Source organism: Budorcas taxicolor, chromosome 2 (genome assembly GCF_023091745.1).
Source record: "Budorcas taxicolor isolate Tak-1 chromosome 2, Takin1.1, whole genome shotgun sequence".
Taxonomy (NCBI): domain Eukaryota; kingdom Metazoa; phylum Chordata; class Mammalia; order Artiodactyla; family Bovidae; genus Budorcas; species Budorcas taxicolor.
This window is the reverse complement of record NC_068911.1, coordinates 9,122,399-9,146,876: the sequence shown is the minus strand read 5'-3', so window position 1 is coordinate 9,146,876 and position 24,478 is coordinate 9,122,399. Positions and strand designations below refer to the sequence as shown.

Below are 24,478 nucleotides of genomic sequence, written 5' to 3'. Positions count from 1 at the left end.
CTACGATAGATCACAGTTTTTTTATTCTTAATGACATAAGCAAGGAGAAAAATCTCACATTCATACTAAAAATTCCAACTAGACTCACAGGAATTCAGTCTTCGTTTATAATGGAAAGTCCCAGCCTCCCGTCCCTGTCCAGTGCACGTACGTGTCCACACCCACATTCACGCGCTCACACTTGGGGCGGGGGGCTCCTGGACCAGCTGTCCTGCCTGTGGAGCTGAGGTAATCGAGCCGAGGGTCTACCTTCCGTGAGGTATAGGCAGCAGCCCGATTTCTAGACCCGTGCCCGCTCCCTCCCATCCGAGCAGGTACCCGGGACTCAGGCCCCCCCACCAGCTCCACACGCAACAGAGCTCTCGGGGTGTGGAGGCGTGTCCCCCGCCACGAACCATTCACCCTCAGTCACAAAGGGGAGGGGACTAGTTACACCTACGTCACATTATTCATAAAATAAGAATTACATTTTTCTGTTTCCAGAAGGAGCTCAAGTCCCTCAGGAATGCTGCCGGGACAGCACCTGAGCCTCTTCTTCACACAGGCATAACTTAACTCTACACAACTAATCTCTAGTCAAATAGCATTTATACTGAACCACCTCAATGAACCAAGCTTGAAGGAATTTAAAAGGCAATTTAGCTTAAATACAAAAATAAATTTTTATTGTTAAAAAATGTTTAAATATTTTTTTTAATTTAGACACACGCATTCATACTTCTCCCAAAGAGGATGGGCATGGCAGCAAGGCTCATGGGCCTGGGGTAAGGGGCTTGGGTTGGGAACAAAGGGAGAGGGAAGGGAAGGGAGGGAGGAAGACGGCAATTTTAAAAAGTGGTTCATTAATTTAGGGTTTCTACCATATACTACAGACACTGAGGTCAGGTAGGTGGGAAAGAGTGAGCATAGGGCAGAAGCCCTTCCCCATGGCCCTGTCCTCCTGGGCTGCCAGCCCTTTAAAGTCGAAACACCATGTGAGAATTCAAGACTCGGCACTTGGAGCCACAGAGTGGTGCCACTTTCCACACTCGATGAGCGAGGCCCCAGAAACTTGAGCAACAGTTAAGTCCGGCACTACCAACATGCCGCCACTCACACAATTCAATTCTTCCTCCAAACTCGATTCAAAGAGCAACAGACATATGAGCATCAGACAAAGTAACACAGGACAAAGCTTTAAACAGACGATCCCGGAGAGGCAGACGGGCCCGGGAGGCCAATGGGGACGATGGGTGAGCAGGCAGCTGAAAGCAGCGGGGTGGGGCGTCTGTGTATGTGCGGTGTGTCCTGCCTGTGCCAAGAGCTTCCCTCTCCTGAGGGAGGTACCACCCCTGGGTCTGCCAGGCTAACAGTCTTGAGCCACCAAGCTTTGAGGGGCCAAACTGGCAGAGTGGGTTGGGGGTGAAAGGTCGGCTCGGACTTGGCAGGAGGAAGTGGAATAGCAGGAGCTGCACCCGCTGGGGTCTCCAAGGCAAAGCTAGACTCAGGATCATTTTAAAAGGAATTGACCCTGCAAGGAACCGGTGAGGGATGAAGCAGCAAGAAGTGGGGAAACAGTCCCCTCATGGGACTGGAGGGGGAAAGCCACTTGTACAGCCAAGCCAAGCCCGGTGCGGCTTCGGGGACGGTCCACCCCAACCCATCAAGTGCACAGAGATGCAGGCAGCAGGGCTTGACCTGCTGGCCTCCGGCCAAGATGGCTGTCAGGGAGGAGGTGGGCAGCGGGCTGCCTGCCTGAGCTCACACACTACACGAGCGTCGGGGAAGGAAGTGGACAGTATGTACAGATGTTTCTTTAGTTCTCTCCAGCTTCACCAGTTCAACTGTTCAAGTAAGGTAACAGCTTCTGCCCTGCCACATCCCTCCCCCCATGACCCCCCCGACCTGGGGCTTCTGCTTCCTGAGAGAGGGAAACAGCCCCTGGCGCTGCCACTACCTCCCTGCGGGCTGAAGCCAGAGGCCTGGGGTTGGTCTGCGTGGCGGAACCAGAAGGATCAGAGGCTCTTCCTAGCAGGTGCCGAGGTCCGGATTTGGGCAAAGGGTGGTGGGGGGCTGGGTGAGGGACGAAGGCTATTTCTTGCGGGTGTGCTGCCTCCGGGCCTGTAGCCGCTGTCGAGCCCCTGGGGTCTTGGATCCCGCACCAATGGAAAAGGAAGGGGCTGTCGATCCTGGAAAGATTCAACAAGATCTCATCAGGGCGGCTGGGACCCAGGAGCACTTCTCTAAATGCTGTAAGTGGGCATTGGATAACGGCAATCCCTCTGGGAGAGGCACTGGTTAAAAATGCAAAATCACAAGACCACAGACAGTCTGGGAACAAGGCCTGGACCAGCATTTTCACCTGGCTTCCGAATGGTCCGTTGCCCAACTCCAAACGTGGGTGGTGCTGGACTCCTGGATGGGCCTCGGACAGCTGGATGCTGCCAGCCCGCCCCACCCCTCTTCAGAGAGGAGACAAGGTCACACTGGCCACTTACCAAAAGGTCCAACTCCGACAAAGCCTTGGGCAGGTGTTGAGGACGCCCCAAAGGAGAGGCTGCTGCCAGCTGCTCCCACCCCAGGGGCTGGGGTGTTCTGACCGAAGGTGGGCGTGGAGGTGCCTAGGATGGAGAGATAGAGAGAGCTGTAGGGACCAGGCTGGGGAGCAGTGGGGGAAGAGCCTCGAGGGAGCTTGGCTCCTGGCAGGGCCTTCCCGCAGGACACCTGGGCTCTGGGTCCTCCCACTGAAGGACAGCACTGACCACACCCGCTACCCCAGGCGAGCCTCCCAGCTACCAGCGGTGCCACGGCAGGGCTGGCTTTTGGCCACCTAAGGAGCAGGGCCCCTGCATTCCCTCAGCCAACAAACCCAGCACAGGGGCCGACTCAGTGGACCTCTGCCTTCAGCCGGAGCCCGACTACCTGCCCCCCCAGTTAAGGACTAGATGCACTGCGTCTCTCCTCGTTCGCTTGTCCTCCCCTCTCTGCCCTGAGGGTCCCCTGGGGCCCACTGGGACTCCCCACCCAGTCCTGCCGTCCCTTCAGCCCTGCCTTCCCTCACGTAGGAGGCTGGCTGGGGGGCGTTGGGGGGGGTGGAAGGCAGATTTCTGCCACTCAGGCTTTCCCTCCCCTCCCACCCGTCACCACCACTGCTCCAGACCCCCCCTCCCCTCAGCCCCCCAGAACACCTGGCCACCACCCCTCCCACTGTACTTGCTTCAGATTCAACAGGCTGGCTTCACCAGCTACCACTTAATTTAGGCCTACATCTCACAACTGAACATGGCTGGGAACAACAGTGCTGACAGGCCTCACTCACAACCACAGAGTGTGTGACACTGCCTGTGATCCTATACCATCTCCCCGCCTACGAAGCAACTACTTGGGAGGTTCTGCGGGGCCCTCTCACACCCTCCTCGACCCACACCCCAAACCCTTCTCGTCACAGTCTCGGAGATTAAGTGTGTTACTTTCTCAGAAAGGCGTTCCTCTGCACTCAGTAATCACAGATCTTACCAAAAAACTGATACTGTATTGACACATTTAATGCCCGTCTCCTCACTACCCCTATATAAAGCTCCAACAAGTGGACACTGCCCTGTGGGCCAAGTCAACTCGGGATCATACCTCCAAACACAGGTTTGCTGTCCGGTGTGCTGGTCACACTGAAGGCAAAGGATGTGCTCTGGTTGGGTGTGCCCAAGCTGTTTTGACTCAAGCCTCCCCCAAAAGGCGCTGTGCTGCCAGTGGTCCCACTCTGTCCTGCCCCGAAGCCGAACGCTCCAGAGGCAGCGCTGGTGCCCGGGGTGGCCACACTCATCCCAAAGGCCCCACTCCCAGCCGGGGTGGCTGGTCCCCCAAACATGAAGGGCGACGGTGTTGTGCCGCCGAACACTGAGCTGCTGGTCCCGCTGCTGGTAGTCTGGGTGGTAGCGCCAAAGCCAGAGGTGGTGGCCGCACCAAACGAGAAAACAGCTGTGGTGCTGCCAAAGGCTGGCCGGGTGCTGGTGGAGGTGCCGAAGGCGGAGGGTGTGGCTTTCAGACTGCCAAACGCCGGCTGAGCGGCGCCGCCGAACGCTGGCTGGGCTGGGGTCGGCGCTGGGGTCGCAGTTGGGGTTGGGGCTGCAGAGTTTCCAAAAGTGAAAGAGCTGCCAAAGCTGGGCACGAGAGCCGGCTTGGCAGCCCCCTGCGGCTGCCCCTCGGCGGCCCCGAAGGTGGGCTGGGGGTTGGCGCCCGGGTAGGATGGGAGAGTGGGCTTGGTGCCCGAGGCAAAGGGAATGTTGAAGGCTGGGGTGGCGGTGCTGCTGAACGTCAGCGTGGGCTGGCCGGTGGTGGCTGGAGCGGAGGTGCTGAGGCTGCTGCCAAAACCGCTGAAGCCAGTGCTGCTGCTGCTGCTGCTGCTGCTGGGGGCTGTCTGAGGGGCACTGGGAAGCGACTGGCCAAAGGTGGTGACTGATGTGGAGGTGGGCATGGCGGGAGGCTTGCCAAATTGGAATATGGAGCCCCCAGCTGGGGTGAAGCTGGCACCAGAAGTCGGGGGAGTCCCAAAGAGGAAGGGCTGGGAGGCAGAAGCAGCGGTGCTGGTCACACTGCTCAGGGTGCTGGTCACACTGCTCACACCGAAGCTGAACGCGGGCTTCGGAGCAGAGTCTGTGGAGGTGCTGGCTGTGGTCACGGAAGTCACTGTGGAGGTGGCAGTGGCCTGGCCGGTGAAGAGAGGGGCACTCGTGGTAGTGGCCAGAGTAGCTGTTTGCTTGAAGAAGGGAGTTAGCCCGGGCACAGATGTGGGTGGCCCCACACTGCTAAAGACTGGCTTGAAAGCGGGGGCTGTGCTGCTGGTAGTCGTGGGGAGGGCCGAGCTAGAAGATGCCACGGCCGTGACCGTGGAAGGGCTAGAGGGCAAGGGGTCCCCACTCTCGCTTTTCAGGGGGGCCACAAAAATGGGCCTGAACATGGGCGATGCTGAAGACATAGCAGGGGCTACAGAGGCAGGAGGGTTAGCAGCTGAGGTGCTCAGCATTCCAAACAGGATGCTCTGCTTGGGGCTGGGAGGCGGGGTGGACAGGGCCTGAGATTTGGTGGATGTCTCAGCTGTAGGGGCCGGAGAGGACTTGGCGGCATCGGTGACGGGTCCTGGGGAAGAAGCCCGGGTCAGCCCCAAGAGAGCAGTGGTGGATCTGGAGTCGGAGGAGGTGGCTGGAAGTGCTCCTGACTGTGAGGAGCTCAGAGAGGCCAGAGGACTGGGTGTCTTTGGGGGTGAATCGGCCACAGTAGTGGTCACTGCAGCAGGCTCTGTGGAGAAAGAAAGTGGAGAAAGCAAATCTGGAATACTGCAGATGTGACGGTGTGGCGAATCGGCCACAGGGGTGGTCACTCCAGCAGGCTCTGTGGAGAAAGAAAGTGGAGAAGGCAAATCTGGAATACTTCAGATGTGATGGTGCTCAAAGCCCAGCACAGTGCTTGGGATTCAACAGTCAACAATTACAACTAAATCCATGTCACAGAACTTTTAAAAAGTGTTCATTCCTGAAAATAGGCCAGTGTTCGTAATCTCTACCCTTCACAGATCATAAGAAAGATTTCAGAAGAGGATAAAACGTGGGCCCCGCTGGGGATAACACATATAGAAACAAAGAAAATGCCAATCACCTGAACTTAAGTCCAGTCAATAATCTAGATACACCTTACACAGCTAACAGAGACGCACTGTGCTACACTGACCCACAAGGTGCAAGTAGACAGCACACAACCGTGAATGAGGAGATGGTCTCTGAGCCATCTGAATGCCTGACATGTTTTACGATACGATAAAGCGCAGCAGAGGAGTGTGTGTATATGCAGTGCCAGGAAGGCTGAACAGCAGCAGACCCTGGAAACTTCGAGAAGAGTAATGTTACCTTGTGACCGTAGTCTAAGTGTGGGATAAGACATCCTAACCATGTGATCACTGACACTTCCGGGACACCTCACGAGGTCAGCGTTATTTTCTCATCTTACAGATGACGACAAACAAGGCTCAGAGGAGCTGAGGGACTGGGTTTCAAATCAAGAGCCACTTGGTGACCAAAACTAAGCTGCCTCCCTCAGCAGTGTTGCAGCTGCCTCTGAGTGTTGCAGCCCTTCCCTAAAACTGATGACAGCTTCTAAAGCTCTTAAGGCTGCGCCAACTCTGGTTAGAGGAGCTAGAACAGGGTCAACCTTTGGAACAATTTCCAGGAATTGATGAGCACAGTGCTTTTACTTCTTTAAAAAACTTTTTTGTTGAATGACTTGGCAGTGTTGGGCCTTGCTGCTGCGCATGGGCTTTCTCTAGTGGCCGTGAGCGGGGGCTACTCTCTGGTTGTGGTGCGTGGGCTTCTCACTGTGGTGGCTTCTTTTGCTGTGAAGCAGGGGCTCCAGGCAACCAAGATTCAGTAGCTGTGGCTCACAGGTCCTAGAGCATGTGGGCTTAGCTGCCCTGCAGTATGTGGAATCTTCCCAGACCAGGGATCAAATCTGAGTCCCCTCACATGTACACCCGTGGCTGATTCATGTCAATGTACGGCAAAAACCACCACAATATCGTAAAGTAATTAGCCTCCAATTAAAATAATTAAAAAAAAAATCTGAGTCCCCTGCACTGGCAGGTAGACTCTTCTTATCCATATACCACCAGCGAAGTCCTGGCGCTTTTACTTCTACCTACACAAAAGCTGATGTCATTACATGTGCCGAAGCAAGCTCTCCTGGGAACTCGCTGGCAGTCCAGTAGCTAGGACTCCACGCTTCCACTGCAGCGGTCTCTGGGTTTGATGCCTGGTCAGGGGATTAAGATCCTACAAGCTGTGTGGTGCAGCCAAAAAACAAACAAAACAAAGTAAGCTCTCCCACTCACCAGGGAGGGAAGGTAGCCCCGGGGAATTCTGCATCTTCTTCAAGCTCTCCAACAGGGTGTTAGCGCTAGGGGCTTGGAGGGAGGTTGGGGATGAAGCAGTCCCAGTGGCAGGCAGGGTCAAAGTGAAGGAAGACTGACTGGCAGGTGGGGCCTCGGTGACAGAGGTCGAGGCAGCGTCTAGGGATGAAAGAAAAGATGACACTGTTTGGGAACTCTTTCCAGTTGCAGATCATGGAGTACGGGAAGTTCGGGGCCTCGGTACAACTCACAAAGGTCTCCCTTCAATGCTCACCGTTCTCCAGATTCCACTGAGGGCCCAAATGGATTTCCCACATGAGAAAGACCAAAATAAAACCCAAGGATACAAAGCCTCTCTGGAGTGTGAAACCGATTTATATTCCTTACCAGTCTTATCCTCTAAGACCTTGTTAAACCATTGTAACGAAGCTTTCTTTTCCAAGTCCAAGTCCTCAGCAGTGATCGAATAACCAAGCTGGGGAGGTGGAGGCTACCAAAGAGAAAAAGAAGTTGTCAATCAGGAGAAACTGTCAGAATCCTGTATTTAGCCTTCTTAAGGTAGAGCTAAGCTGGGGTGGGCAGAAGTAGAGGGACAGGACCATACCAAGGTCAGCTGGTCTCCTCGCCTAGAGGGCAGCAGTTGAACCTTCCGTTTACGCTGCCCGGAGCTGCCAGGTGTTGATGGGGAATTCCATGAGTTCTGCTTCTTCCACGTGGTTGGATCGGCAACTAAAGAAAGAAAGAAAGAATTTTCTTTTTCTCTGCCAGAAATGGACAGGTTATCTATCTCCTGTTTTTGACACTGAATTTTCATTGGGTATCTCTGAAAGATTCTATTTTCCATGATTTGGGCTCTTGGATGGTGTTTGCTAGATTATTTCTAACAGTCAAGAGGATATAAAGAGAGAATTGCTCCAAATCAAAGTATCCAACTACTTCTGCTGTTGTTCAGTCATGTCCAACTCTTTGCAACTCTCTGGACTGTAGCCTGCCAGGGTCCTCTGTCCATGGGGTTTTTCAGGCAAGAATACTAGGGTGGGTTGCCATTTCCTTCTCCAGACCTTCCCGACCCATGGATCAAACCTGTGTCTCCTGTATTAGCAGGTGGATTCTTTACCACTGAGCCACCAGGGAAAGCCCAGAAAACTGCTTACTGGACAACAGTCATCTGGACTGCTCACAGATACCTCAACCTAAACTTATCCACAGCCTACTGTCATCACGTATTCTACCGTATTTCTCTGAGTCACCTTTCTCCCTTACCTGACTATAAACCTCTGAAAGACAGAAGCATCCTTCTCTGTGCCCACCAGGCCCTTCACAAGGCAGTGCTCGATACTTCCACCAACAGCTGCTCTAGCGCACTCATCAACTTACCCTTTTCTCCCGGGGACTCCTTGTCTGTTACCAACGGAGCCGAAGAGCTAGAATGATGAGAAAGCTCCTCTTCTCTGCAGGAGAAAAAGGCACAGTTAAGTTTAGATAAAGACTTGCTGACAGAAAGTACTGGATAACTTCCTGTACCTGCTTGCCTACCAACTAGTCTAGAACCACCATGATTTAGGACCTCAGTAGGCCAGGACAAAAAAAAATAGAAGTCAAAAGAAAATCCCAATAGAAATGAATGGAGGCAGTTTATGGAAGCCATGGAGAAACCTTTGTCTTAAAAAACCACCACAAATCAACACTTTTCAAAACCTTACTTACAGCCCACCAAGTTCCTAAAAGCTCTAGTCACAGGCCTGATCCCTACAGTTGACTGCAGGTGCCCAGAGGGTCCGCTGGAGTCCAGAATGTGAAGTCTGCTGCCCACTGACATCATTCACTCTGTCTGCCCTGTTCTGTGCGGTCTCTACTCCTGCACCCCCACCACTCATGCTACAGTGTGGGGGAGAGAGCCCGTGGCCTCTACAATTGGGAACAAAAGAATGGGGAGAGATGAGAGCGACTCAGGTGGGCAGTTCACTGTCGTCTACATGCTGATTCTTCAGTCCTCCAAATCAGAGCTGAGGAAAACCCAGGAGCCAAGTAAGTGTCCCTCCTTTCCTGCCCCTCTCATTAATCCATGCAGCAATTAATAATGGATTCAGTTCAGTTGCTCAGTTGTGTCCAACTCTTTGCGACCTCATGGACTGCAGCACACCAGGCCTCCCTGTCCATCACCACTTCCCGGAGTTTAGCCAAACTCAAGTCCGTCGAGTTGGTGAACCATCCAATCATCTCATCCTCTGTCGTCCCCTTCTCCTCCTGCCCTCAACATTTCCCAGCATCAGGGTCTTTTCCAATGAGTCAACTCTTCGCATCAGGTGGCCAAAGTATTGAAGTTTCAGCTTCAGTATCAGTCCTTCCAATGAACACCCAGGACTGATCTCCTTTAGGATGGACTGGTTGGATCTCCTTGCAGTCCAAAGGACTCTCTAGAGTCTTCTCCAACACCACAGTTCAAAAGCATCAGTTCTTCAGCACTCAGCTTTCTTCACAGTCCAACTCTCACACCCATACATGACTACTGGGAAACCCATAGCCTTGACTAGATGGACCTGATTACCTTACCTGACTTTCTTTGCTGGCCTCTCTGGTGTCTGGGAGCGGGATGAGGCTGGGCTAGAGAATGGAGATGAACTGGGACCACTCCTCTTCCACAGCTAAAAGTCAAACACAAGTAAGATTGACCCTGGTTGATAGTCTATCATCTGACCTTTGATAAAGTTCTGTTCATCACTGCATATAACATCTCCTTTTAAGTAACTAAGAAAAAGCCTGAAGAACTAATGGCATGCTAACTAATAAAAGTAGAATGGAAGAATGTACTTTTGGCATATGTTAAAAAAGATGTCACAATCACTTCACAGTTTAGAGCTAAGACATACATATTTGCTCCATATTATCTATGGAAACAATAAAAGTCAATTAGGAAACTGTTCCAATGAAGATAACCTAGTCAACTAGTTTAGTTTTGGTCTCATTAAATTTTCAGTTTTACTTCATTAACTTTATTTTTAAAAAATACATTATCATGACATTTATGACTTCTGTAACATTAGTGGTATTTATCATTATATGAGAATTATCCATACATCTGTCTTCTCACCAAGTGGTGTTCCCTGATATCAAAGGTAGTCTGGCAACTTCCCTCATGGTCCAGTGATTAAGAATATGCCTTGCGACGCAAGGGACACCGGTTCGATCCCTGGTCCCTGAAGATCCCACATGCTGTGAAGCAACTAGCCTGTGCACCACAACTACTGAGCCCAAGTGTTACAACTGCCGAAGCCTGTGCACCTTGGAGCCTGTGCTCCGCAATAAGAGAAGCCACTGCAATGAGAAGCAATGAAGAGCAACCCCTGCTTGCTGCAACTAGAGAAAGCCCACAAACAACGAAGGCCCACCGTGGCCAAAATATAAAATATATTCCAGCAAGTACACAGTAAAAAATTTCCTTCCTATCTCAACAGTTATTACCAGTTTCTAATACATCCTGTCAAAGTTATTCTACACACATCAAAAGATGAAAGAAATCGCAGGATGAACAGAGGACACTATACACAGCTCTGCACTATGCATTTTTAAAACTACACTTTGAGACCATTTACATCAGTACCTATTAAAACTGCCCTACTCTTTTTAACAGTCACGTAGTATTTCAACTTGCAGAAATACTATAAGTTATTCAACCAGTCTCCGAAAAAGGCACGCTTACACTGCTTCCAAGCTCCCACTATTAAAACAATGGCACAACCAGCATCCTCGTGTATGTCTCTGACGTATATGTAGGGTTAATTCCTCAAAGCAAACCTGCTGGATCAAAGGGCATGTGCATCTCTACTGTTGGTAACACTGCCACCCTGCCCTGCAGGGAAGGGTACAAACTGACGCTCCCAACCAGCAATGCATGAGAAGCCCGTTTTTCTTGTTCTTTCTTTGGCCATGCCACAAGGGTTGCTGGATCTTAGTTCCCCTACCGGGGATCAAACTGGGGGCCCAGCAGTGAAAACACCGAGTCCTAACCATTGGACAACCAAGGAAATCCCCATTTTGCAACCTGCTAAACCTTCTAAAACAGATTAGAGTGGCAATCCCCACTGACTAACATCAAAAAGAAACAACCAGACTTCATCTATTCCTGACAAGATGCAATCCAAAGTATGTGTATGAGTGGTTGGTCAGTCATCTCTGACTCTTTGTGACCCCCTGGACTGCAGCCCACCAGGCTCCTCTTTTCATGGGATATTCCAAGCAAGAACACTGGAGTGGGTTGCTATCTCCTCCTCCAAAGGATCTTCCTGACCCAGGGATTGAACCCACGTCTCTGGGGTATCCTGCATTGACAGGCAGATTCTTTAGCACTGAGCCACCTGGGAAGCCCTAACCCACAGTACACAGTACCAAAAAAAAAAAAAAAATTCAAAGTACATAGTACCACCTGTGCAATATTCTGCCAAATTAACTGAACTTAAATGTAATCAAGCCTCAGAAAACAGGGGATAGTGTATAAGTTAAAATGACACCATGATGATGCAAACTTAATCCAAAATGTGGGAAATCCTACAGAACAAAATCATCTATTTTTTTCAAAAGCATGAAGAAAAAAAATAGTAGTAACAATAGTAGTGTAGATTAAAAGAGCCTAAGAGAAATATGAACCAAATGTCATGAATTGATTTTTAGTCCCTGATTCAAACAGTGTAACTGCAATAAGACAGTTTATGGTAATAAGTGCAATTTAGATATAAAGTGATATTAGCTAATATTAAAGTTATTATAAATAATTTAAGAGGAATAATGGTATCGTACTTATTCATGTGAAAAAAAATCTAAAAATATACGGAAGGACCTATAGCTGAAATGACATGTTTGCAGTTTATTGTTTTTTGTTTATTTTAAACTTCTTTATTTTTGTTTATTTTTGTCTGTGCTGGGTCTTCGCTGCTATGCAAGGACTTTCTCTTGTTGCAGCACACAGGCGTCTCCTTGTGGTGACTTCTCTAGTTGTGGCTGGCGGGCTCGAGAACAGGGCTCATTAACTGTGGCGTATGGACTTGTTGCCCTGCAGCATGTGGAATCTTCCCAAACCAGGGATTGAACCCATGTCCCCTGCATTGGCAGGCAAATTCTTAACCACTGGACTACCAGGGAAGTCCTCAATTTACTTTAAAACGTAACAGCAAAACAAATGGGGGGCAGAGGTTGATGGAACATGATTGACAAAATGCTGTTAACTAGTAAAGCTACACAGAGGTCCATCATGGCATTTTCTTTTTGTGTACATTTGAAATCTGACATAAGATTCTTAAAATAGGGATGAGTGTATACTTAATATGCCTGCTGTCATGATTAAATGAGGAAATCTATGTAAAGTGCTTGGTTAGTACAGGGTCTAGCCCAGAGAAAGTGCTCAAGGCAAAGGTTGTATCCTAGCATTCCTACAACTGAGATCTTCATCTTTCATCTATATTACTCTAAGAGCCTTCTGTATAACTTAACTCAAAATTTTTCTCCCCTTGAAAATCTTCCTCCACACAAGCTTTATTTTTACTTAGCTACTGGAGTATTAAACAGGCACTGAAATGGGTACTTTTCAAACACTACCTTCAGTCTTTACAATAATCCTTCAGAAATGAGAAATAGAGTTTAAGTGATTAGCCCAAAGCCCCAGAGCTACTGTCAGAGCCAAGACTGGAACCCACATCTGAGTATCTGTGTGGTAGCAAAGCTTGCTCTGTTCCCTAGGCTATCTACTACATTCTCTTTCTAAAAAAGAGAATGACAACATTTTAAAAATCTCATCAAATTCTCAATGCGATGGCATCCCACTCCAGTACTCTTGCCTGAAAAATCCCATGGACGGAGGAGCCTGGAAGGCTGCAGTCCATGGGGTCGCTGAGGGTCGGACATGACTGAGCGACTTCCCTTTCACTTTTCACTTTCACGCACTGGAGAAGGAAATGGCAACCCACGCCAGTGTTCTTGCCTGGAGCATCCCAGGGACGGGGGAGCCTGGTGGGATGCCATCTATGGGGTCACACAGAGTCGGACACGACTGAAGTGACTCAGCAGCAGGGGCAGAGGATAAGTTTCTTGATCCAATGCAACCTGGACTACTTGATCTACCTGTTGATGAAATGAATGTCAGTCGCTGAGCTATGCACCTCTTGTCCATGTATCTGCAGTAATGGCTCTGTCTTGTATCAAGTTTCCACACATGACTGCTCTACTTTTAGAGCTCTTTATTCTGCTCCACTGGTCTGTAGTTACCACTCAAGTGTTTGTATCTGTTAGTGGTAATACCACTATCTGACGGTAGAAGGCGGGAGTGAACACTGGCTGATCGATTAATTAGTGCTGGGAACCCATGTCTCCCACAGCACAAGATGAATGTACCTGAGAGAGACCACGCGTGGAGCTGTAGGAACTGGTGATGGCATTGCGGCTGGAGCTGGGGATACCACCTGTGTACGTGCTGCTTGTCAGGGAGCTCACAGAAGAGGTGCGGGATCTCTTATTCAGGTGATCATCTGAGTTCTGTGAATTAAGACCTCTCTTCAGAGACCCAGGCCTAAGAAGAAGGGGAGAAGATAGTTAGATGCATTATTAAAGACATTCTTTTAAGGTTCTGTCCATGGACATAGAATCTTTCTTTAAAAAAAAAAAAAACAGTAAAAAAAAAAAAATCCTCTTAATTAATAACAATTTGGCTAAATATATCTGACAGCCAGGAAAAGAAAGTCAAATGTTTTAAAAATCAAAAGTGTGAGTCCACTGCCTAACATTCTAGAAGATGCACACTAACCTAGATTAGCCCTGGGATTTCTTTGGAAGGAATGATGCTAAAGCTGAAACTCCAGTACTTTGGCCACCTCATGCGAAGAGCTAACTCATTGGAAAAGACTCTGATGCTGGGAGGGATTGGGGGCAGAAGGAGAAGGGGATGACAGGGGATGAGATGGCTGGATGGCATCACTGACTCGATGGACGTGAGTCTGAGTGAACTCCGGGAGATGGTGATGGACAGGGAGGCCTGGCGTGCTGCGATTCATGTTGTTGCAAAGAGTCGGACATGACTGAGTGACTGAACTGAACTGAACTGAACTGAACCTATAGTGACAAAACAATCAGCGGACACCTGGAGATCGCGGCAAGCTGAAAGGAGGTATTACTAAGGGACACAGGAAAATTTTTGGAAGTGACAATATGTTCATTATCTTGACTGTCGTGATGGTTTCACAGCTGTATGCACGTCACAACTTATCAAACTATATACTTTACACAGGCAGCTTATTATTCGCCAATTATAATCCGATAAAACTGTTTAAAAAAAAAATCAGAGTTAAGAGGAATTAACTATCTTTTCTAAACTTTCAACTAAACAGAATCCCTATACCTCTTTCCTATAGAAGAGCCATTCAATCTCTGTTATGATACCAAACCACAGACCAGTTTATTCTTATACTGGATGAAAATGCTTTTCCCTCTAACTTGGATACACTCACCAGTGGATACTACTTGGAGTTGTGCTGAGCAAGTTGTTTTTCTTTTTTGACCTGACAGTCCTTCCATTTTTTTGGAGTGAAGTTAAAGTGAAAGTGAAGTTGCTCAGTTGTGTCTGACTCTTTGTGACCCCATGGACAATAGCTTACCAGGTTCCTCTGTCCATGGGATTTTCCAGGCAAGAATACTGGAGTGGGTTGCCATTTCCTTCTCCAGGAGATCTTCCCAACCCAGGGATTGAACCCGGTCTCCCGCATTGTAGGCGGACGCTTTACCATCTGAGCCACCAATATCCAAACTTCCTTATTCTCCTTGAGATTGTTTATCGCTGGGCTAGTATTTATACACCTTCAAACTGCTCCGCCCACCACCACCCCGTAAGATTTTGGTGCACATCCTCTCTTACAGTGTAGTACACCAAACCAAACACACTCCACTGACAATCCAAGCAGAAGTTAAGAGAAGCAGGACTACCACTAACCAGCCTCATGTCAGTTTCTGTTCTATCAGCACAGATAGGAGCACATTAGCTTTTTTGGGCAGCCATACTATACTACTAGCTCAGATTAAGCGGATCAATTCCTCCTCAAATGTATTTAAACTCAAATGTAGAGATGTAATATTTTATCTTAATTTCATATTGTCACATTTTATCCATTGCACCAACCTTGTGTCTGTTCATACACCTGGTTATTAAATATATTTATAAACCCTCCTAGCTTTAGCATATTTTGTCCATATTAGTGAAAGAATATTAAAAGGAATTAGAAGATGATAATTGTGGCAAGCTACTCAAAAGTTCCTCTCTGATTTCAAAGATGTGAACCTGAACTAATAAAGCAATACAAAAGCAAAGAAGAAAGTCAACGGGACAATTAATTCTGATAAAGCCCCTTTTCCAAACAGTGTACATCTCATGCACAGATTTCCACTTACTTGGGCACAAAAGCAGCAGGGGCTCCATTGGCCACCAGGGGCTCAAACGCGGAGTGTCCGCTCCCGCTGCTGTCATGGCGCCTACGACAAATCAAAACACTCTCAGTTAAACGAGATTACTTCTCCCCTGGCCCCAAATCATATTCCCATATTCTCGAGACTTTATACTATTTCCATGGAGCACAGGTTCCCTGCGAGACAAGAGGGATGCTTCAACCACAAAGATTCCAAAAGTTAAATTTATCCTAAGATTTAGGGCAGTAAGGAAAGTATGAAAATATTTCAAGACCTTTTGAACTATTAAGTTGGTTCAATTATTTGCTGATTTCTCACCGAAGTATCAGAATCACAAATTTACCATCCTACCATACCCAAATTAAAAACAAAAACACTTTACGGGTCAACCCACACTCCTGCGGTGCTCTACAGGTTAATATGGCAAGTCTGTTCAAGAAAAACTTGACCTATCACATAGAAGGGCTCTGCATGGTGCACATAATTATCACTTATTCCTATCATGGGAAAGATAATACAGAATCCTCAAGTATAGGCTCACTAGGGTCAAGAAAAATTACCACCCTAGAGAACATGAGAAACCTAGGTGAACCATAAATATAGTTCTTCTCCTACCTCCACACCTCCTCACCCCCTGCCACTCCTGCTTAGCTAGTTGACATCAGGTCAAACTGCTCACATGCCAATCATATTTATCTCTAGTCATCATTACTTGATCTTTCTATGACATAAATACACTTGCATTAATGTTTCCCTACTCAATTTTGTTATCTGCAGTATCGAAGCTAACCAATTTTCACCCTGTAGGATATGAACAATCTTGTCTAGGTAATGGGGCCAATGATTTTTTAGTGTGAGGCTGCTGTCTCCTCAGAGAACACTTCTTTGACCACTGTATATAAAGAAGCCCCCTTTTCATTGCCCTCTGTTATATTACTGTTTATCTCTACATGTTTATAATCTATGATTACCTTATTTTTATTATCCTTTTTCTCTGGTCTCTCTCAAACCCATGAGGACTCTGTCTTATTCAAAGCTCTATCCACTGTACCTGGAATAGGCTCTGACATATAGTGGGTGCTCCATTTACTGAACTAAAAAAACGACTGGAATCCTTAACTGACTCCTTGCAAACCCTGTTAAAGCCTTGATAGACTGTTTATTGCATCGTCCATACAGAAAAGCAAATAATGAAAGTGGTTTTAGTCTCCTTACTGACATATCTACCATACTCTCGTCCTCACTTCTGTTTGCCAAGCATTCCCCTCAGCACAATTACAACAGTGAAATTGGTGGTTACCCAAATAATTAAACACCAGGAGACTCTGAGGGGAAGACCTTAAGCATGCTCTCTCAAAAATAAAGTTTAACTGGTTTGTATCAAAAGTACAAGGTTAACCTGGCTTATAGTTGCCGGCTTATCTCTAGTACTTACACAAAAAGCAAACTACAAAATTTATCTAACACATGTCTCAGAAAATGAACAGCACTAATTTAAGACCTTATTATCAACCACTTCTATGAAAACCACAGAAGGGAATCTACTAAGGGTCACAAACTGCAGATGGCTTGTGTATCTCTGGAGAGTGACCCTATATTTCAACAAAACCTGGGAGCCCATGGGAGAAGCCTGTTAATTACTCTGTTGGTCCTGTTACCTTCTTTTATTTTCCTGGCCATCAGCAAATATTTGGTCTTCCTCCTCCACTGTCCTTTTCTTTCTCTCTTTGAGGGCGTTCAGTACAGTCTCCTTTGCACATGGATCTGGGGCAGTAGTTGATGGTGAAGACAGTGTTGAGTTGATAATCTGTTCTGGTCTGCAATGAAAGACAAGATTCCAACATCAAGGTATTCTAATTACCAAGCCACACAGCACAGACTTCAGTCACGGTACATCAGGAGCTAACCAGTAAGCAAAAGTATAATTTTATACACTCACAGAAATCACCCTAGGCAATCAAAGATACAGTCTAAGGCAAACGAAACCAAAAGATGGTTCAATTACTAGAATTTGGGATTTCTCATTCAAATAAGCAGCTATTTCTCTTTCTGCTTTGTCAGAGAACCGAAAAAGAATAAAGGAAATACAGACATTCGACAATACTCACAATGGAGAACGAGTCAGTTTGCTATCCGGAGGCGCAATCCTCACTGTCACTGGGCTGCACACCATTTTGGAATTACGAGGAGACAGCACGGTCTTCTTGTGACAACCATTCCAGCATACTGTGGGAAGTACCCCCAGCAAGGAATACTGGGCCTGCTGGATTGGATATCGCCTTCGAGGTGTTACTACAAACCGATGTGATAAAGTCCCACAGTCCCTGTGGAGAATGCAAGATACCAAAGAAGCTTGAAGAAACGTCAGAAAATTTAAACGATTGAAGAACCATGTGGGTTCAGATATTTTTTGGACGCTCTAAACTTTTTAGGCAACATAAAACACACAGTATTTTTATGGCAACTTTCCCTCATTTCATCTAAGGGCAGAAAGTGACAGGTGCATAACAGCTGTGCCTACAATGGACTTCCAACAATTCGAGAGGGAAATTGAAAACCTTACCCACACAAGTAAATTACAATGGAAGAAAAGTGTGGGACAATATGTGCAGGGAGGAACTTTTCAAGATGCTTCAATCTTTTATGTGACGTCAGTGATATATACTCAAACATTTTAAACACCTAAATGTTCCTCTTCTCAACTAAATGTACTTTTCATGACTAGTATTTTCATCAAATTTTCATATTCTCGTGGATCAACTTTATCAAGTTTTATTGATCAAAGAGATGTTTCCTGGGAACACCACCTCTTTGAGCTTGGCTAAACCACAGAATTTCAATTAGTGGTCTAAACCAGTGCGGGTGGGGTGGAGTGGGAGAGGTGGGGGGCGGAGATGGATCTAACAAATTATTTTTTAACTACACTTGAAAGATAAATATATTTTCACGAGAAACAGGGATAGTTAACTGTTTATCAAGTATTCTGCTAAATCTATACTGCATGAAAATTCATATGGTTTTAAGAACTGAAAGGAAGGGAACCGCTGTGGCATTACGTCTCAATCCAAAGGGTAAAGGCGGACAGGAGTCGGTAGACACGCATCAGGGTGATTAAGAGGACAAAACAACACAAAATCCACTTTGGACATAATGGAAAAGAAAATCGGATTTAAAAGTCAAGTCCTCAACTCAAAGCCAGGCGACAGAGGAGAGGCTGTGGGTAAGGTCAGGGTTATCTTACCGGTAGGAAGCCCTCCTGGAGGGTCGGAGAAGAGAAGTGGGGAGGGAGGGGTGAACTTGAACACGCTGGGGATGTGCCGACTGAGCCGGGGACGCGGTGCGGACGGGAGGGCGGCGGCCCGGCCTCTCCCGCACGTCCCTAGCCTCCGGGGCGGGGGCAGGCTGCGGAGGGCCGGGCTTGCCCAGGTAACTGCCCATGAGGAGCAGTTCAGCGGGGTCGGGTCCTTCGAGCGGGCTCCGCGGCTCTAGGAGATTTCCGTTTGCTGCCGATTTGGCAGGAGGCGAGGCGAGCAGTGTTCGCCGACGCCGCGCGTTCCAAACGAGCGAGGAGAGCGCGCGCGAACCTCGGGGCTCGCGGCTCAGTCCCCACCAGGCCGCAGTAGCCCCCACAGCAAGCCAGGCCAGCGCAGCCGCCGCCGGCACCAGGTACAGCACGAGGCCGAGCAGCGACAGGCCGAGAAGCGCCGCCCCGGCCGGCCGGCCACAGCCCCAGCCGCGGCCCTCCCTGACACTCGCTATCGGCCGCCGTCGGTTGCCTCCTCCAGCCGCCACAGCCGCCGGAGACATCGCGGCTCCGCGCCGCGGAGAAGACTTAAATATCCCAGCGTGCACCGCGCAGCGCGCCGCGTCGACGCGCGCCGACTACGTCACTGCGCACGCGACGCGGACGCGCGACTGCGACGGGAAATGCTACTGCCTGGAAACGCGCTAGACCCGACCAGTTTCAGAAAACGCCGCCTGGCGAAACAGCGAGTTCTGATTCTTGACGTCTCCTGCCTGTCCGCACAGCACCCAGCCAGAGATGAGCCTTTCGGAAGAATCGCGTTAAGAATAAAAGCGCCGGAAAACGACTACTCACGTAATGTTTATTTCCTAGAAAGTTAAACACCCTATTAGCAGATTATCAGCCACTCCTCACAAGTGCTACCTGAGGTTGAGAGTTTTTTCAGTTACTCTGTTTTCTGCCAAAGTATAAACTGCTAAAGGGAATTGACTTTAACAGCAATAAGAAGAAGCAAGGCCAACCCTAACCGTCCTCCTTAAAGGTGGATCTAGTACCAATAAAAGGGCTTCCCTGACGGCTCATTGGTAAAGAATCCGCCTGCAATGCAAGAGACGAGGGTTCTATCCCTGGGTCAGGATGATTCCCTGGAGGAAATGGCAACCCACTCCAGTATTCTTGCCTGGAAAACCCATGGACAGAGGAGTCTGGCAGGCTACAGTCCATGGGGTCTCAAAGAGTCGGACATGACTGAGCACGCACGCAGTACTAGTAAATTCTCGATTAAACAGGCTAATAGTCTAATAAACTGCAGATCAGACCTGAAGCTGTAATAAAATAAGTTTGCGTTTCTGCAGTACACATTTATAAATGGGGACAAAATTAATTAAAGTGTTGTGTCCAACTCTCTGGGAGTCCATGGACCGAAGCCCACCAGCCTCCTCAGTCCATGGGTATCCTGCATTGCAGGCAGATTCTTTACCATCTGAGCCACCAGGGAAGCTCTATAAATTGGGACAATTACCTACCAAACTTCCCATCATCCTCAGAACCGGGTAGGTTTTTAGGATTTGTGATCAATTTACCTGTGTTAAGTTTGGTGGCCTAAGAAAGTAGATTAGTGTTTGTCGAGGACTGGGTAAGGGGATGGAGAATGATGTTAAAGGGTAGAGTTTCCTTTTGGGAGTGACAAAGATGTTTAAAAATTAGATTATAGTGATGTTGCACAGCCCTGTGAATTGTATGGTATTTAAATTATATCTTAATAGAACTGTTAAAAAAAAAATTTGGTCTGCCAATTCAGGCTTTGGCCTAGCTCAGCTTCCTCAGCCATTCATTTATTGATTTATTCATTCTATTATTGATATACATCAAAGAGATTAATGGGGGGAAACACAGGGTCTCTCATCTTTAGAAGCCCCTGGTTTAGTTCAGAAGAAAAATGTATAAATAGAAAGTTATGATTCATTGTGGTAACTGATAACAGAGGCATAAAAAGGGAAGAAATTATAAAGGGGAAGATGGGTTGGGAGGTGCTACTTGAGTTGAGAGAACTGGCTTAAAAAATTAAAGCAGGTTAAAGAAGAAGTGTTTTGCAGAAGCACAGAGATGGAAAGGAGTATGACACAAGAGTCTGCAAACAGTTTTGTTATGGCTGGAGATTAGGCTGTTTAGGGCAACAGGGAAGCTGGAAAGACTGGAGGGGCTCAGAAGAGAGGCCTCTGGAGCAACGTGGAGACATGAGAAAAGCAAGCAGTTCTCTTCCCCAGGCCATAGCCAGTGCAATTCTGTTTCTATCTGTTTAATATACTGTGATTCCATAAAAAACTTCATTTGAAAAGGAAAGAATGTTGGGTGTGTTACTTAAGAAAAAAATCCTGGGAATTCTCTGCAGGTCCAGTGGTTAGGATTCTATGCTTTCAATGGTCGGGAAACTAAGATCCCATAGGTTGCAGTGCATAGCCAAAAAAAGAAAAGAAAAAAAAAGCTCAATAGTATAAGTGGAATAGTGGGACAAAAGCCAAGCTGCAGTGGGTTAAACAGTGAATAGAATGAGGAAATGGAGGCAGTGGATACAGACTTCCCATTCAAGAAACTTCAATAATAAGGAAGAAGAAAGATGGATTTATTAATAGCTCAGCAAGGGTCTTTTAAATTATTATGTATTAGTGGTGTTCCAGAGAGATAAAAGCCATCAGTAGTGTACAGAGGCCACAAGATTTCCTAAGATTTCTTAGGAATTAATGTGGATAAAGAGGTTCAAGGCCCAAGCGCTGGGCACCCCAGTGTTAGGAGGTTAAAGAAATGAACACACTCAAAGCACAAATCATTTAGTAAAATACAGATGAATATAACTACATTAAAATTTAATACTTCTATATTAAGCCACTAGGAAAACATGATTCTAACTCATATAACCAAAACAGTATTTGTAACTAGAATTTATTAGGAACGAATCAGTAACAAAAAGATGACTCAATTGTTTAGAAGGACAGTGATATCAAATGCAACTTACTGAATAGGAAATCCAAACAGCCAATAATAAATAAATAAATATATACATATGTACATGTATATGTGTATATATATGTATGTACATACACATATATATTTTTAATCTTACTGGTAATTTAAGAAGGATTTATTGCTGTAACAGGGCTTCCCAGGTGGCACTAGTGGTAAAGAACCCACCTCCCAGTGCAGGAGACATAAGAGACGTGGGTTCAATCCCTGGGTCGGGAAGGTCCCCTGGAGGAGGGCATGGCAACCCACCCCAGTATTCTTGCCTGGAAAATCCCCATGGACAGAGGAGCCTGGGGGCTACAGTCCGTAGGTTCCCACAGAGTCAGACGTGACTGAAGCAACTTAGCACTCATGCACACTCATCAGGGCAATAAGGTAACATCTGGCATTTGTTTGCAAAAGTAGAAAAATGTAATAGTTCAACAAGGTCCAGTTTTGGCAAGGATGTGGAACAAATGGAATTTGTGTGCTGTATGTGGATATGTAGAACAATATAATTTGGGGAGCAGTTTGGCAATATCACAAAAAGTTGAGGAAATAATGTATCCAATGACCCTGCAGTTCCATTTCTGGGTACACACAGTGACTAGTCACCGCAGCATCATTGTATAACTGACTATTTGAATACATCTGAATGTCTAATGTAGACCAACACAACAACAGATGAAGAGCGGTATAATTCATACCACAAAACACTATAACAACAGCTGGAAATTAACCACCTATCTGACCATGATTAAGTGATACCACAATAGTCCTCCTACCATAGACAACTATACAAATGGGCACCAGTTTTGAGGCAACTGTTTTCAGACAGGGGACAACAGGAAGCACAAGGCTGATCCCTGAGCAGAAACTCATAAAGTGAGTCCCCCAGATCTAGCTCCTCTACCTGGGGACAGTTTCTCCAACTGTTGCAGAGAGCTAGAGTCTAAGCAGGGTCGGGAGAACCCACTGGGCTCAGGAGGCAGAGGCCAGACTTTGAAACAACTGAAATGGCTGGAAACCATTGGGCAGAGTAAGAAAAAGGAGGGTGCCATGCAGACAGGGAGTCTGTGTGTGGGACCCCCACAGATCTATGGCTGAATGGTGGTGTGATGGTTAATTTTGTCTCAACTTGACTGTACCATGGGGTGCCCGGATGTTTTGTTAAACATCATTTTTCAGTGTGTCTATGGGAGTGTTTCTGGATGAGATGAACACTGAACTGGTAGACTGAGTAAAGAGATTGCTCCTTCCACAGTGGGTGGGCCTCGACCAATCCACCGAAGGTCTGAATAGAACAAAAGGGATGGAAAGAATTCTCTCTGCCTGTCTTTGAGCTGGGACATCAGTCTTTTCCTGCCTTCAAACTTGGATTTGGACTAGAATTCCAACTACTGGCTCTTCTGCTTCTTGGACTGAACTACACCATCAGCTCTCCTGGGTCTCCAGCTTGCTGACTACAGATCTTGGAATTATAGAAAGACATGAACCAATTCCTAATTCTTCCTAGTAATAATAAATATGTGTGTGTTTATCTCTAGTTTATTGGCTCTGTTTCTCTGGAGAACCCTATAAAATACAGCCAGGCTGTATATGCAGAGTGAGACAACCCGATGCTTACCAGAAAGTGGGTACTATATGGGGCTAAGATTGGAACAGAGATGGAGGCATCACATAAAGGCATTTTTAACACCCTTGGCATCCAGTTGAAACAGCAGAAAGGATTCAGGGAGTCTATTGGGCTGTTTGTCAGTTCCCTGCCTATCTGAAATGGAGGTGATGGAGCTAAGAGTTTACCAAAGCAGTAAAGTTTAAAAGACAGAATACCAGGGACTTCCCAGGTGGTCCAGTGGTTAAGACTCTGTGCTTCCAATGTAGGGGGCATGGGTTTGATCCATGGTTGGGGAACTAAGATCCCACATGCCAAGTAGCTCAGAGAAAATAAAAGAATACCGGAGAGAAGGGAACTGTAACAGGATCCCAGAGGCCTACAGAGGCTTCTCCTTGAGTATTCAGCACAGTGCTCTATACGTTTATGGGGAGATTACCCAAAGCCAAAGAAAAAGCATTAGAGGAAACAGGATCTGGCACTAAAAAATGGCTAGGAAAGGTATCTGTTCCCCTGGCCAGACTGGGAAAAGCATAATTCACAGGACCCTGGGTAGAGTACTCAGGAAGGCACTGCTGCCTCAGCAGAGGAAATAATCCTCCTTAGACTGAGCACTGCTCTCAACCTACTTCACAGATAAAAAAGCAAAGTCTAAAAGAATCAAACTTTTCCAAGGACTTTAACTGCATCCCAAAACAAAGTTCAAGAAACCTTACAGGAATAAAAAGTGACCAGAACTCCACAAGGCAAACTTCACAATGTCTGACGTCCAAAGATTACGGCATACAAACAAGCAGGGAAACATGACCTGTCAGAAGGAGAATAATCAAAACTGACCCAGAACGGACACAGAGGTTAAAACTAGCAAAGAATGACATTAAAAGTTACCTTAGGGACTTCCCTGGCAGCCCAGTGCTTAACCCCCTGCCAATGCAAGGGGACGTGGGTTCAATCCTTGGTTCAGGAAGATCCCACGTGCTGTGAGGCAACTAAGCTCTTGCAGCCCATGCTCTCGAGCCCACGAGCTGCAAATACTGAGCCCGCACGCAGCAACTACTGCTACAACTACTAAGCCTGAGCACCTAGAGGCTGTGCTCCACAACAAGAGAAGCCCCCACAGTGAGAAGCCCAAGCACTCCAACGAACAGCAGCCTTCACTCACAACTGGAGGAAGCCTGCGAGCAGCAACCAAGACCCAGTGTAGCCAAAAAAGGAAAAAGAAGTCATTAATATAATTACATTTCAAATGTTTAAAAAGTTAAGTATAGCAATATGGGAAAATATGAGAAGAAATAATGGCCCCAAACTT

General features: G+C 47.2%; 1 protein-coding gene across 2 annotated transcripts; it reads right to left on the bottom strand.

Moving 5' to 3' along the window:
• Position 1: 1 nt before the first annotated feature.
• On the bottom strand, positions 2-19,146 carry POM121C (POM121 transmembrane nucleoporin C). Of its 2 annotated transcripts, none has more exons than XM_052656595.1 (13): positions 18,552-19,146; positions 17,419-17,634; positions 16,969-17,127; positions 15,296-15,376; positions 13,253-13,427; positions 9,425-9,516; positions 8,249-8,322; positions 7,476-7,600; positions 7,259-7,361; positions 6,854-7,030; positions 3,607-5,364; positions 2,478-2,600; positions 2-2,168 (listed from the first exon to the last, which is right to left on the bottom strand). In XM_052656595.1, exons 1-13 carry the CDS (start codon positions 19,115-19,117, stop codon positions 2,071-2,073), a joined length of 3,747 nt encoding a protein of 1,248 aa, XP_052512555.1. In that variant the 5' UTR covers positions 19,118-19,146; the 3' UTR covers positions 2-2,070. The 2 variants fall into 2 exon arrangements, with proteins under 2 accessions (XP_052512555.1, XP_052512562.1); XM_052656602.1 differs by having other exon boundaries at positions 3,607-5,271.
• Positions 19,147-24,478: the final 5,332 nt, after the last annotated feature.